The sequence below is a fragment of the Rhipicephalus microplus genome, chromosome 2, assembly GCF_043290135.1.
Source record: "Rhipicephalus microplus isolate Deutch F79 chromosome 2, USDA_Rmic, whole genome shotgun sequence".
Lineage (NCBI taxonomy): Eukaryota > Metazoa > Arthropoda > Arachnida > Ixodida > Ixodidae > Rhipicephalus > Rhipicephalus microplus.
The window spans coordinates 246,066,653-246,081,910 of NC_134701.1; the positions used below are offsets into that span (position 1 = coordinate 246,066,653).

At 47.1% G+C, this 15,258-nt stretch overlaps 1 protein-coding gene across 5 annotated transcripts in view; it reads right to left on the minus strand.

Moving 5' to 3' along the window:
- The window catches only part of Rdl (Resistant to dieldrin), a 252,567-nt gene extending 250,186 nt beyond the window's left edge, over positions 1 to 2,381 (minus strand). For all 5 annotated transcript variants that reach the window (XM_075878459.1, XM_075878453.1, XM_075878445.1 and 2 more), the window contains exon 1: positions 244 to 2,381. In XM_075878459.1, coding sequence (XP_075734574.1) covers positions 244 to 347 — 104 coding nt within the window. In that variant the 5' untranslated portion in view covers positions 348 to 2,381. The remainder of the gene's footprint in view (positions 1 to 243) is intronic.
- Positions 2,382 to 15,258: the final 12,877 nt, after the last annotated feature.

The window sequence follows — 15,258 nt, forward strand, 5'->3', positions numbered from 1 at the left end:
TAATTAGGAGATTTCCTGTCTTTACTAAACATTTGTCTGTCACAAGCAGTCATGGAAAGACACGAAGATAATGTGACGTTCGAAGCATGCACGAAAGGTGAGACTTTCATTGACATAGTTTACGTACTATTTTGTGCAATCGTTAATCATTGTTTATATTGGTACGTATACCATGAGTCTTCAGTTTGTCCAGGACTGATGACGTGAGAAATGCGTGCAGTGAGAAGATGGCGAGGTACTCACCCCGGCTGCAGGGGGGCTGGACCATTATCCCGACCGGCACTGGTGACAGCGACGGCCACGAAGAGAACGAAGGACCAGCAACTGAACGCCATCGCTTGTCTCATCTCAAAACTACCGTCAGCCTGCGTGTGAAACTTTCGCTGTGCAAGAAAAATCTTCTGGAGACGCGTGCTCAAGTTGAAAGGTCCCTCGCGTGCGGCTGCGCTTTTTTTTTCTAGGGAGCGCTGCACTGGATGCTCAGATAGAGAATGCGCTCAGCGTGCGGTTTGCAGGATTTGGCGGTCAAGACACCTTCAGCGACCGGGCTGGACGTAAACATCTGCGGCTCAGCTTGGGCTTCTCTCTTCTTGCGAGTGCGAGGGGGATGTCTCTGCTTTGTCGCAAGCACGAAAGCCAGTGAGTACTCGGATTCTTCGAGAAAACGGTGAGGTGTTAAGAAGACGGGGATTTCAGAAGAGAAAGTGGTCGGCGATGGCAAGGCGCTCGCCGGTCACTTCCTGTAGGGGGACAGCGAGAAGGTGCACTTTCTTCAAAACAAAGCGATAAAAAGTGGTGAAGAAGGGGAGGGTGTTCGAAAGATGGGTGCGTGTGTGTATGTATGCCGTACGCAGCTTTCTTTCTTCTTCCGAGTGGCTCCGACCAGGCGGGTGCGTTTGAGTGCTGCGACTCGACTCCGGAGGGAGCCCTGCTCGGCGTCACGGTTCTTATTCGCACCAGAGGAACTAAGGATGGGACTCGAGGCCTTGCGAGAGTTGTTCCTCTTGGATGCACGTCGCGCAGCTTAGAAAGAGGATGGACGCGGCGGCGTTCTGTCTTCGTGGACTGGTAATTTGTTTTCGAATTCCGTCGACTGCGCGGGTCGGAACGTTCGGCTTGCTCGAGGGAGGCGCTGTGCGCACCTAGTCCGTGGCGTGGGCCCTGCGGCGGCTAGGGCCCCTCAGGCGACCCCGGTCTGCGGCATGGCGCTCTCGCGAGTTGTTCGCTGGTCGTCGGTCACACCGCCTCCGTCGTCCTCGCCGCCGTCTTCTTGCGCGTCCTCCTGCGTCGTGGTCACGCTGCTTGCTGCTTTCGTCGAGCGAGCGGCGGTGTGACGCCTCGTGCTGCTGACGACAGCAGGAGAAGGACAGGATCACATGGCACGGCGGCGCACGGTTTGACGACGCTGGCGTTGCGAGTCCCGGCTTCAAACGTGCTCCCGAGCACGTTCTTGCTGTGGGCGGTGATCAAAAGTTCCGGCGCGAACAAGTGTCCTTAGCGTTCGCTAACGCGTCTGATTCGTTAGCAAGAGAGCCCCGTGGCGCACCGGCTAACGGTTGACTACTGCGGGCCTCAACAGAGACGTGAATAGAGAAGCATCTGGTTGAAACTGTCAGGGTGCGATTGTCAGTGCGGGTGTTGAGCGGCAGCAATGCGGGGAAGGATAACCAAATGTGCAACAGGCAAGACTAAAACAACTCAGGCGACGATACCGAGCCTCGCATAAACCAAGTCTTAAAACACAAGGAACGCAACGGTATACCAACCCAAGCGGAAAGCGGTGATACCGGGGAGTGAGCTGCTCTCGGGCTTCCAAGCGGGGCGCAGGCGAGAGACGGGGTCGATGCGCGTGCCCGCCGGATGACGGGACCGGCCACTCAGGTGACGAGCCTACGGGACTGGGGAACGGACGACCGACAGTGACGGGCACACAACGCAAACAGAAGGCAACTTAGGAGGGCAGGAGAGAGCGGGCCACGCACGCGCGCGCACTGAGCACCAGCAGCAGTAGCCGAAGTAAGCAGCGGCAGAAGCAGCAGCAGGAGCAGCGGCGGGAAGCGAGGCCCCGGAGGATGGCCTGAAGATGGAGCCCGAGTGCTGGCGGCGGAGGAAGGATCACGGGAGGCAAGTAAGTTTCCGCGGCGAACGGGAGCACCCGGCTGAACCAGCGAACAAACGGGGGGATAAATCTGGGGATAGAGGAATCCTAAACACAAAGAAGGAAAGGGGGGAAACCTAAGGCGCCAAGTCCTGCGGGGGGCTCTCTCACTGGGGCGGGCTACTACTCCCCTTCAGAGTCCTGCGGCTCGTCTCTGGCAGGGCCCTGGCCGCAGCACCCGCAGACGGGTGGTCTTGGACCGTCGCATACCGGCACTGCAGGATTTCTGAAGCGTCGCTGGCGCGACGTCCCTCACCCTCGCTTGCCACGTGCCCTCTTCCTCGCTGGGCGCATGCGCCGGACCTCTCGGAGGCGCTTGCCGATCGATCTCAAGGAGCAGTGCTGGCGCCGCCCGCTGCTGCGCAGACGCGCCCCCGTCCGGCTGAAGCGGGACCCCCTTGCTCCCCGTGCCACCCCTTCCCCATCGTTGGGACCCCCCGGGTCCAGGAGCCAGACGCGCATGGCAGACCCCCGCCGCCATTGCTCGGACCTCTCCGGCTCTCGCTTCAGCCGGGAGCAAAGAAGAAGAGTGAACCCTTCCTCTCGGCGTGGCCTCCTGCTCTGGGATGCCGAGCTCCTTTTCCGCCCACTGTCTGCTTCCACAGTCGTCGTCGTCGTCTTCGTCGTCTGCCGGTCATCGATTCTTGCACTTGTTTACACTCTCGCCTCGAAGCTTTCTTTCCGCTCGCAGTGTTCCAGTTGACTTCTTAATTCTGCACTAGCGCCTTTCTGCCCTTCTTTTCCCCATGCTTCCGGCTCAATCGACTGCTGCCGGGATCGCACTCATCTTAAATTGTGCGGCTGGCTCCCTCGGCCCGCCTCGGGACTGCAACGACGCTGGTTCCTCTCGTGAGCTCCACAGATTAAAAGCAGAGACAAGGCTCCTTATACAGAGGAAAAAAAGAAAGAGAGGAAAAAAAGAAAGGAAACACGAAAAAGAAACGGAGCTCATTTTCACGGTTCAGCTACTTTCATAATGCTGAAGCACTTCTTTTTCTTCATTGGCAGTGCCTTAGAGGCCATTTTGAGGCGGCCGTGGAATGAAAGTTGTACAACTAAGTTTCTCCCTTTAGTGGCTCGCGCACCAAGTCCGTATTCCCCTTCCCCTTTTTCCCCTTCTATTTGCCATCTTTGCGAACATACAGGCGTGTCGGAGGACCAATTGAACTAACTTTTTTGTTTAACTTTAATTTATACAACAGCAACACAAAAAAGCTGCCTTCTAGCTTTGTCAATGTCCTACTGGTTCTAAAAATGTGTTCGAGACCCTTAGAAACATCTTTTGCTGACGGCTTGTGGATATCAAACTGATTTTTCCGACTTGGTTGTCAGAAAAAAAAGAGCATGGACCATTTAGTGGTGAAGAAAGGCCGCATGCGCCAAAACCACAGATCTTAACGCACGCCCTCGCTGGCATTCTGCCAAGTACCGGGGTTGCCGCGCATCAAAACCACGACTTAGCGCTTGAAGGCGTCCGTGTTGCGAGTGCGCGAGTGTGACCTTGGCACTAACATTCATACAGTCAACGCAAATCCATATTTAAAGTGTGATGGTTGCCTGTGAGCGGATCTGCATAAATTTTGGTAGAGTGAGAATTCATTGAGCGGAAACATGTTGCGTAACACTGCCAAACGTACAAAGACAGAAGAATAATTGATGAAGGGTTTGGTTTCTTAGACACAACCTAATAAAACCAACAGCCAATAAAACAAGTGATAATAAATCATATGTCATTTGTAATCTTTTACCTCTAATACAGTATTTATTGCTCAAAGACAAAGAAATCAACTTAGACTAAAAAATTGACAGCATATCCACAAAGTTAATGAGTATTAGTGAGGCGAAGCGTCTATCCATCCATCCGTCCGTGTGTTCATTCGCCCATTCGTCCGTCCGTGCATGCGTCCGATCGCGTTCAAGAATGCAGACGGCGCGCGGGTTACACCGATGAGACGCGAGCCAAAAAAGCCGAGCGCAAGCGTCTTCAACGCGCCCGCAGCTCTTCTCAGTCCATGGCCCACCAACATTCCGTCACGTGTGGCGACTTTCCAGGAGACTGAGTGAGGCACTTGTTCTCCGCGTACCCAGACACAGCTCACGCAGCAGCCTATCGATGAGTAGCAGTACTGCGCCATCTAGAATATCCTCACTCAACTGGAGTTTGTATGTACTTATATGAGACATCGCCGTCTATATAACTGTCGGAGGGATACTGCCTTTTTTTATTTCTCATCTCTTCTTCTCTCTGTTACGCGTGACGTATGACAAGGTTAGACTAAGAGGAGCTTCGTCCCTCCAAAACGACCACCAGCTGGTATCCAGGCTACAACCTTCGGACAACTAGTCCAATGCCCTACTAATTCAGTAACATCAGTGGTAGTCTTACACTCACTCTCTCGGATGTCTCTGCACATTTTTTATAACTTTTTTTGCCACCTTGCATCACGTGCTGAGTGTTAGTGTTATGTGCCAGCGTTACCTCGAGAACATCGAAACAAAAGAGACACCCACTGTGACAGTGACACAGGCCTAGATCAGAGCTGGAGCGCACTAGAACAAGGCAGTGCTCGGAACAGCAGCAGCACCAATAAAGACAGTGAAGCCAAAACAGAGTGAAGCCGCTTGTGGCACTGCGATCAAAAGCCTGCAATGTGTCGTCGTTTGAGAGTTGCGTACGGCTCCACCAAAGCGGCGCAGTGCTAGAATGCCCGCTTATGATTCAACAGGCCCGGATTCAAATTTCAGCGACTAGATGATGACCTTTTATTTATTTGTCACTAATGTTTATAGCTTTATTAGTTTTCTTTTCTATCTTGAAACTACAGTCATATGCGAAGTATTGCTGCAAAAGTAACGTGGAACGTCGTCTCATTCAGAGTCTCGTATTCGCGATAGTGGGCTTTATTTTTCCCGTAAAAAAGGGGGAACGGGTCCTAATCCAAAACTGCAAACTGTAGCCTGAGTGTGCCCAAGGCCGTACAAATATAACATGCATGACAGAAAAAACTAACAACGCAGTCAACAAAAAATTGAAAAAGCATTGCACATGCAGGTGTCACGTCACATATACAATACACAAAGGAATGGAACTACACACATGGCAAAAAACTAGTACTTTACAATAAACATACGCACAAACAAAATACCTATGCACTGTAACTTACGAAATGCGCTTAAAAAGACGTTTCTGTGCACACTGGAGCCTTGTTCACAAAGAATACGCTTTTCTTTAGTTTGGTTGGCGCTGTGTTTTGTTCGTCCATGTAATTCCTCTACCAGGCAGGATTCCACCAATCTCTCGACTTCCAAGGCCGTAATCCTATTTTTTGAAAGCCCGTGCAGTTGCGCTGCAGAATATTGCATCCACAGTGAATTTTTTTCCTTTTTACGTGACATTTTACGTGATGTTTTGAAGCAACACCGAGCAGCTCAAGCTAGTTACAAGAAAAAAGAGAAATGAACATGCAGCTATAACAAATGACACTGAAAAGTAAAAACTACCTGCTACAGCTGCGATTCGAACTCGAGGATTTCGAGTGGAAAGCGATAATTGTGCCACTACACCACTTTGATGGAGGTGTGCGCTACGACTAAGCAACAACACACTGGAGACGACCGATCGCAGCACCACTGGTCACTGGAGACTGTTTGGGCTTTGTTCCGAGCACTCTATTCTGGGAATACGCTATAGCTGAGCTAAAAAGTTTCACGCTTTTTAGATGCGGAGCATCTAATACTCGAGGCTTGTAGTGCGGCGCCGTCCGCAAGCTTCCTCCTCCTTCTTCCACCATCTGTGCATCCATTCCTCCTCTACACACCGCGCGCGCTTCACTCCTCCACCATCTGTGCACCCTTCCTCCTCTACACACCGCGTGCGCTTCTCCTCTTCACGAACATTCGCTAGCTGTATAATGTAGCGCGCATGCGCCGTCACGCTTCGAGAACATCGGCAGCTGACGCGCGCGCATGCGCCGTCGCGCTTCGAGAACATCGGCAGCTGACGCGCGCGCATGCGCCGTTGCGCTTCTCCCCCTTCTCGAACATTCGACAGCTGACAGTGCATGCGCCGTCGCGCTGTATATATACTCAAGGTCGGTGCTCGCTCGCTCAGTTGCCGCTCGTCGGTTGGTTTGTACGGCGCGTCGACGTCCGAGGTCGCAATGATCGACGTCCCTTCGACCAGCGCCGGCCAAAGTGTTGGCGGAACCGCTCAAAGTTCGTCGCAATAAATAAACACCGCCCTTTCGCATACGTGTCGTACGTGTTCACTCATTTAACACCCCTCCTACAACCACGTTAACCAATTTAGCCAGCGACCCAAGTAAGTCGCAATTCAACACCCCATTTCACAACCACGTTAACCAATTTAGCCATCGACCCAAGTAAGTCGCACTTTAACACCCCTTTAACCAATTATATGCTCCGCATCCTCCTCAGTGTTCCCCCGAGGGAAGCTTCGGGCCATGTTTTTCACCATTTCCTTTTTCACTTATCCTGGCTTCTTAGCACAATTCCAACGCAGATGGAATGGAGTATTCCAAGATACAGAGAGAATAGACTAACCATTCTTCTGCTTAGAAGTAGTAGTAACAAAAATGAGGCTAAATTGCGTCACAGTACATATAAGGCCTCCAATTACACCTTCCACCGTAGTCCAACGTATGCGCTCGTATCTCAATGCTCTGTAAGCAGTCATGCCCGAACACGCGACACCCCGTGAATGTCCAACTGATATATTTCCACATTAACACATCCTTGCGGACCATCCCCACAGAGATGGCAAGCCGATTGCCATCTATATTAGGTGGTATTATTATTAGTCATCCCGGAATTCAGCTGGTTCCACAAAAAAGCCTTCAAAATAAAGCGAGCTCCCGATTTACTAGTTATGTGGTGTCACGTTCGCACACTAACACTGAGTATCTCGGTTTTAGCAGTCTTGTTTCTGAAAGCGCGTTAGAAACCCCCTGCAATATTTTCAATAGGACACCAGTTATTTCTGTCCGAAATAATTACTTTCGATAGCATATAGTCGGTGAGTTCCCTTGAAATTGCAGTCTAACATAAAAAAAAAAACAGCTTTGGGCCGTCCGGCCATCTGAAGATGTCGCCCGGGTCCAAGGACTTCGAGCGGTCACCTGAGGCTCCGCCATGATAATCGACGGAGAGTGGGAAGGGAGAGGGGTTAATCTTCTCTTCCCCCACCTCGCCCAGTAAAGCTGCCAGACTTTAGATAAAGTTTATTCATTCATTCAGTCAATATCACTTATTAATTATTTAAAAAATAATAATTAATTCTGCTTATCGGGGTGTGCTGACTAGCCACGTATATGACTTTCTCTAAAAGGACACATTAGCTTTCTTATGGGTTTCGCAACTGTCCGAAAAGAGTATAACGATTATTCTAAAAGAGTTTACGTTCATTTTAAAGAGGGTCACTAAGTTCCAAGTCTTAACTTGCAGAAAAGAACAACAGGACCGCATTTTGTTCTTAGATTGCAAGTGAGTGAGCTCTCGAACGAAAAAGAGGTGCGCCGATTTCTCTATCCAGTATTCAGTGAAAATTATGCTAAACAATCTTCAGGAATATGCACAGTCGGGCGGGTTTGTTTATGTTTGCGGAGGTCTCGTTATTGAACTTTAAGAAATGAACTGTTTGAGCAAGAATGCTTTGGTAGTATTAGTTCGAGAACTTCGCTAACTAGAATGACGAAATATAAGCAACATCTGATTACACTGACAGCGCAGTTGCGAGATGTTCTCGGCTTCCAGATTTTGTTTAGTTCACGATATAGCCTTGCCGCCCAATTCGGACAACCATCTTCAGACGTTGCGTTTTACAAGAGGCGTCATTATGCTTCGCGAACGGAAATATTGAAGAGAAAAAGGATGTCGGAAGCGTCTTCACACTTCTGCGACTTCTCTATCTTGACTTATTTTTGCAAAATGTCGGCGGCAATAGAATGCGTTCAAAGCGCCGTCAGCGACCCGCACGAAGCGGTGACAGCGCCGATGCTCAGACAGTTTAGGCAGGAAGACGACTTAGTTTTTAATGAGCTCCGGCGACTGAAGAACGGCGCACGGTCCCATGCGCGTGCCTTTCAGGGCTCGGAAGATGGCGAGTTGAGGTCGGTCGACGGCGGGAACATTTTTAACGCTTAGCGAACAAAGCTAAAGAGTAAACGAACAACGTGCCTCACTGCAGCAGCTGTCAAAAGAGCGCCTCTCAGCGTGACTTTTTTTTTTTCTCTCTCTGATGCCGTGGAGGCACCGGTAACGTGTATGCTATAATTACGCAGGGAAAGTGTGCGTGAGCGCGTTTGTGTTTGGGTGCGTGCGTTCATTTACGGGAAGAGGAGGAGCAGCGCAGCGTGGCATGAATAAAGCTCTAAATGAACCAGAGTTAGAAATATATGTCGGCTAAGGTACTCGGCGGCTGACCCGCGGGTCGCGTGTTCGAATCCCGGCTGCGGCGGCCGCATTTCCGACGGAGGCGGAAATGTTGTAGGCCCGTGTGCCCAGATTTGGGTACACGTTAAAGAACCCTAGGTGGTCGAAATTTCCGGAGCCCTCCATTACGGCGTCTCTTATAATCACATGGTGGTTTTGGGACGTTAAACCCCACATATCAATCAATCAATTAGAAATATATGTCACAATAGCGAGACGTACAGCAGAGTTTCGTTAGCATTTAACTTAAATTGGCCTGAAATGCTCCAATTTTACACGCCTAGAAGGTGCGTGAACATTTTTTGCTATGAACAGAAGCTGCGAGACATTGCGAGGTCTGAGATGTATGTCTGTGATAAGGAATAAATCGCTTAGTATAGGTACCCAGCAGTGATTAGGTTATGCACTCATTTGTCCATTCAGCAATCTTTCCAGCATAGCCGTAACGTGAAGCGCACTGCCTCTACCGTTTGGACAGAGTCGCTACAGATTGCTTCTGCTCAAATTTTTGCAATATTACAACAGCGCTGTCATTGTGAAGAAAACTTGTCTTCGCACTTCTGCAAGTCTACTCGGCAAAAGGGGTTATTGCTTCTTACGTCATCGCTCTAGCTAGCAGTTGTCTTTGATTTCTGTACCAATCAAAGTACAGTCGTTTTTTGTCATATTACTTGATTCCATGGGTTGGTAAACAGAATGACACAATTAGTTGTTGATGGGTTCACAACTGCCATCGCGTAGTAGTAGTTACCTAATAGAACTAAACTGGCAGTCTCTTTTTTAGACATGAGGACGAAACTTCAGTACATAATATTGCACCAAGTGTGAGTTTGCATTCTTTTGGATTACTTAATTAACCAAAGGTAACCTTACAGTTCAGTTCTGTACTATGCAAGTTCCGTTTGTATACTCAAATGTCCGCGTATTTGTGCGTATTACAATCAACAACAACAACAACAACAACAACAACAACAACAACAACAACAACAACAACAACAACAACAACAACAACAACAACAACAACAACAACAACAACAACAACAACAACAACAACAACAACAGAACAACAACAACAACAACAACAACAACGACGACGACGACGACGACGACGACGACGACAACGACGACGACGATGATGGCAGGGTTAGGAATTATACTCATAATGAAATAATTGGAAGCGTAAATCAACGGGACACAAGAGAGGAGACAAACAAGCGCAGTCTTGACTTCAACTGCTAAACCAGTTGAAGTTAAGAAGCGAGCCATCGCTTTGCTGGAAGCTAACGACTTGTGCCGACTCACATCTTCAGTGACGAAAGCGAAAAAAATCGCATTAGAACCATTTTTTTCAGCAAAAACCCATAAACCAGACATCCCCTTTCGAACAATTATTACGGAACAAAGCACATGGCAGCATGAAGTCTCAACGTTCCTCCAGTTTCACTTGTCCGCCTTGAATTTTTAGGACCGTTTTCTTGTAAAAGGTTCTGACCAGGTGGTTGACTTCTTAGCAACCAAAAAATTGTCTAACTGCAGTGGTTTTAGTATCGACGTTGTCGATTTGTTCTATTCGGTTCCTCACCCTGAGCTCATGAAGTGTGTAAAAAAATGCATCACGCAGGAGAATAACGAACTTTCATTCATAAACAAATGTAGGATGTCAGTTGAGAGCTTCATGGAACTACTCTATTTTTATGTGAATTCCACTCTTGTATTATGGGGCAATAAGTATTTCGTGCGAAAGTCTGGCATTTGTATCGGCTCTCGTGTAGCACCGGTCCTGTGCGATACATTCTTAAGTTATTTTAACAGGGCTTTGCAAACGGCACTAAGCAGCCCCGTAATTATTGTCTTCAGATATGTGGACGATTACCTTGTGCTCGTTCATACACCTTCCTTGGATAAAAACCGGGACAAGATTATTAAAACCTTCGAAAAAAATGGGCATGGTTTACGTTTCACGCACGAGGTTCCCCATGATAAGATATTGCAGTTTCTAGATCTTGAGTTATCTTTTCGCGCAGATCATCTATGCTGGTCCTACTCTCCCCGTCCAAAGAAACCAATCTTAGACTACTCTTCTTCGCATTCTAAAGTAGTAAAATCGGGTATTGCAATTAACCTTCTCAATTCAGCTGTAACGAAATCATGTTTCCACAAAATGGCGCGTGTTTTTTCTAATCAAATAACTAGGTTGCGAGAGGCAGGCTTTCCGTCCAATGTCCTCCTTTCTGCGCTTGTTTGTCTCCTCTCTTGTGTCCCGTTGGTTTGCGCTTCTAATTATTCCCTTAAAAATTTGTACCAACTAGCCCACCTGTCAACCCTACTAGGAATTATATTTATCTTTACTTTTGTGCGCCAGAAACTCTCCGATACGGAGGTTTTCTTTGCGCAAAATATTTAAAAACGCAACTCTCATTTGTTTGAAGGAACAATAGAAGGGTACCGACTATATAAACTAGCCTGCGTTGTTGCCGAAAACATTGGACGGCACGTGCGAACAATGAACTTCCAGTCAAAGGCTTTAGCATACCGGAAGAAGTGTCGGTGCGTTCGAGTTGAGAGGTTTACCACCAAGCGTCCTTCATAAACAGTCACGGAAGACGGTGCCGCAGCTTCTTCACAATCCCCATTTCTGTCTATTTTGGGAGTTACGAACGGATGCTTGCCTCATTATTTTTTTCTTTACCGCAGCCGCGGAACAAAGTGGAGAACATTTTTCTTTGCCGCCTTGAATACGTATTTGCTCAGACAGGCTCGCATTGCACGAAACTCAATTTGTGTCTAGACGACGATATGAGGTGTGACAAGCACTTGGCGCTGACAAGTATTTTGTTCTCAGCAGTGGCGACAAAATGTACTGCACGTATTTCCTACCACAATTAATAGTGTATAATCGTCCGCAAAGAGAAGTAAAAGCCGAGGAAATGTCGACAGTCATAACTGATAGTGAATATCTTTCAAGAGAGCTTTGGCTGACCACGAACACTACCCACACATGGAAATATGAGTGAGTTTGATGTCACTTGAAAAATATGCTCAGCTATGTCGATGGCTAGGATCAAACCACAACTGACGAGCCAGCAGCTGAACAGAGTAAATCCTGTATCATGATGCGCTTGGAAAGTGTATTTCTATCTCGGTAGTGAAATACTCTTACAATGTATCGATTGCACACCAATACTGAGCAGAGCGCGGGTATCTCATTACATCGTTTTGTCGGATATCATACGTGTGCGCAAGGAGAAAGGAACATTTTCCTATGCTAATCCAAGCAAAGCCGAGTCATTGGTAGGCGACACAGGGAAGGTGGCAAAGGGTTCCCAAGGAAGGAAGGAAGCAAGGAAGAACAAGAAGAGGAAAGGCAGGGGGATGAGTATAGGGATGCGAGTAGAGGAATGAGAGAGATAGAAACAAGACAAAAAAAAGGAAAAGAAAAATGGTCAGTAAATGTGCTGACGCGTTCTCAATACGCATAGAATAGCCAACGTGGTAAAGCAACCAACGCCGCTGATGGCGTATCTGCGCAGGCAGTATGGTGAGTGAGCCTTGTCGACGAAGTCGCCATTTCTCAAGACTGGTGCAACACCCGTAATATTTTTTCTTCGGGGGCCAGCCTTTTGGTGATTCAGCGGGTCTAGTGTTGTAGCTGAACTAACGCTGCCAAGCATTCATAGTGAGAATGTGCTGTTGCCGGAGTACAGTTAATGCAGCAGCCATCTAAGCAAAGCAGGTCATTCTAGAACGAATGTATGCATTATCCGATTTCACCGGGTGCTTGTTGGTGATTTGAATAATACGGTTTATCAGCATCAACGAAGTGCATCATTATTCACAATAAATGTCTTTCTGAAGTATCAGCACCTTAGTAATAAAATGCATTCCGGTTTTTGTATCTGTGCTTTTGTATTTGTATTCTGGAATAATTTTTGTTTTTTGCAGGTGTATCTCAGGAGTATCTCACTACGTCAAAGACAAATGTATCTCATTATCTGTATTTTAGACTTCCAGAACATGTATATCGATATCTATAATACGAAACAACATTTCAGAGTATTTCTGTCAAGCCCCGAATTTATAACACACAATAGGAACTTCAAACTTTTGAAAAATCAGCGAAAACGGTGCTTACGTTTTGACATGTCGACGTTGTTTTGTAAGGTGTTCTAAGGTACTAGTTGGTTCAGAGTTTTTAGACGTTGTTAAATTGGGTGGAAAACAAGTTTTGCGCGACGTAAAAAAGTTGTGGCATGCTGGTACGGGCTAGAGGTCATCTTCTCGACTCCTTGTAAAGTGCGCATTATGGTTACAGAAAACAGCATGTGTAAGCGTCAGTGCTTAACAAGAAACCAAACAATATGCAGTGTGTTTGGGGCGTTGTGTATTCAATTCACCTTACGTGTGACAGAGTGCATATGGGACATAGGGGCAGAATGAAAGGGCGTAGGAGCACCGGAAACATGCAATGAACGATGCTGGAGGCACTTTGGCTCTAAATTGTAACAAATGCAGAGAAGACGATGAGAGCAGGAAAGACGAACCCTACACACAAATTCTTGAAAAACAATAAGTTCTTGTTTAACTCGAAAGACATGACTGAAAGGGACTTAAGTGAAGCCTTTCATATCATGAAAGTTGGTGAGAAGTACATTAGCACGCAGTCTCTTTCGATATTGCCTCATAAAGTTGCTTTCTTGAAGAGCACCTAGTAAAAATATTTTTGTTGGGTCTTTGTTTGTTTGTTTGTTGGCTTTCATGACAGAATAGTGGGCGAACATCTATTCTTCATGGGGTGCATTACTGTTTACTCAGTCTCTTTTAAGCCCATCGCCTACACCTATACTTTAGTCTATTGTTGTTTTTTACTCTGTCATATTTCTAGGTTTTTTGCGCTTTTGTGGCATATTCATTCTTACATTTGATCATTGTCGAATCGTTTGTGTTTTTTTTTCGGGCGACGCTATGCCCTGATTCTTTCTTTTTCTTTCGGGTTATTTGTTAGGTGATATTAGGCTTTTCCGTGTATTTCACACGCGTAAATAACAACGAGATAGGTCCTACAGTTTGCGGTGTTCGTTTGGCCACTACCGCGGGCTGCACTTTTATTCAGCGGTGTTCTTGGGACATGGGAGATCTATACAGCCTTGTCACGTGTCCGAGTTCCTGAGTGAAATTTATGTTCTTTGGTTACCAGAAAAAAAATATATACAGGGCCCTTTATGGATTCACCTCAGACGACTCAATAGTGAAAGCCACCCTTTTTTCCCCTTCTCACTGGGCGTATTGATGTTATTCCAACACCCACTGAATGCTTCCTACAGACAACGCGGTTTTACACTGTCTGCAGACCTATTAAGGATGTCGTATGGTGACATCACAAATTCCGACGACTTCTTACGCCATTTTGCCGTAATATGAGGACGTAATGACGTGATGGTAATTTTCGTAGCTATCTTGTTGATGTCGGTGCATTTCCCGGTTTGATGTGGCATCTAAGGGTTACGCGTTGATATACTGTTCGCAGTCTGCACTCGTGCAATTCTGTACGTTAAATACTTTTGTCCTCGCCTTTTCGAGCAGTCAAATAGTGTCTCAAAGGCTCTTTAAGAGTGCCAGTCCACTTTTCAGAACGTTTGCTCAAGCGACACCCCGTTTTTACAGTTTTTTTATGTCATCAAGCTTTCATCCTTTTATAAACTTCTGCCAATGTAGGAACGTACCGCGCGATAGGAATCTGCTTTTATCTGCATTCAAATACCCTTTTTTATTTAATGGCCCATTGCACCCATCGAGGCGAGATCGCGTCGATTACCGCTTGCAAACACTGAACGCTTCTGCCAGCTACGACCGCTGTGTGACGCTGCGATTGACAATCGCTGGCGACAGCAGACGATCGGGGTGCTCGCTTTCGCCGCCGGCAGCGGAGTGGGGTCGTTGTCACGGTCGCGCACGATTACGACTTGTGGCGTTACGGAGAGCAGACCCCGACACGATCGTAGCTGCCGATAACCTAATAGACGATTCCTCCTCTTCTCTCTCGCCTCAGGAGCCGTGACGAACACCACTGTCAGCGGGAAGCGAGCGACTTTGTTCGCGCTCAATCTGTTTGATTGTGACAGAAACGTAGTATGTATTCGGTGGCGCACGGACCGGCATTCGTCGTGTAATTTCTCAGTTTGATGCACTTGCTATTGTGAGTTAATAAAGAAAAAAATATATACTGCACGAATTGTGGTGAAAAACACAGGAAGAAATTTTATTTTCGTTTCTTTATCAGAGTTCACATATTAATTCCCAACCACAGCTACCGTATTGAACAGTACAAGAATTGTTTGTACGGCATTTTATACAAACTTAGCCTACAAAAGATGCGGTTATATACCAAATTTGTGACTTGTGATAATTTTATTCACTCTCTCTCAATTTTGCATTCACGCTTGTAAACATTGAAATGGGGGTTCTGGTAAGAGCATTGCTCATATTCAAACGAAATGTCGGGTGGTGCTAAGAACTGCAACACATACAGAGGAAAAGTTTGTGACCAAGCGGTAAAACGCAGTACACGAGAAGGCCATGAATGCTCCCAGGAAACGCAAGCTAGGTAGGCTCACTTCAACTCGTTTTTTTTTTTACACTGAGTAGTAACACGC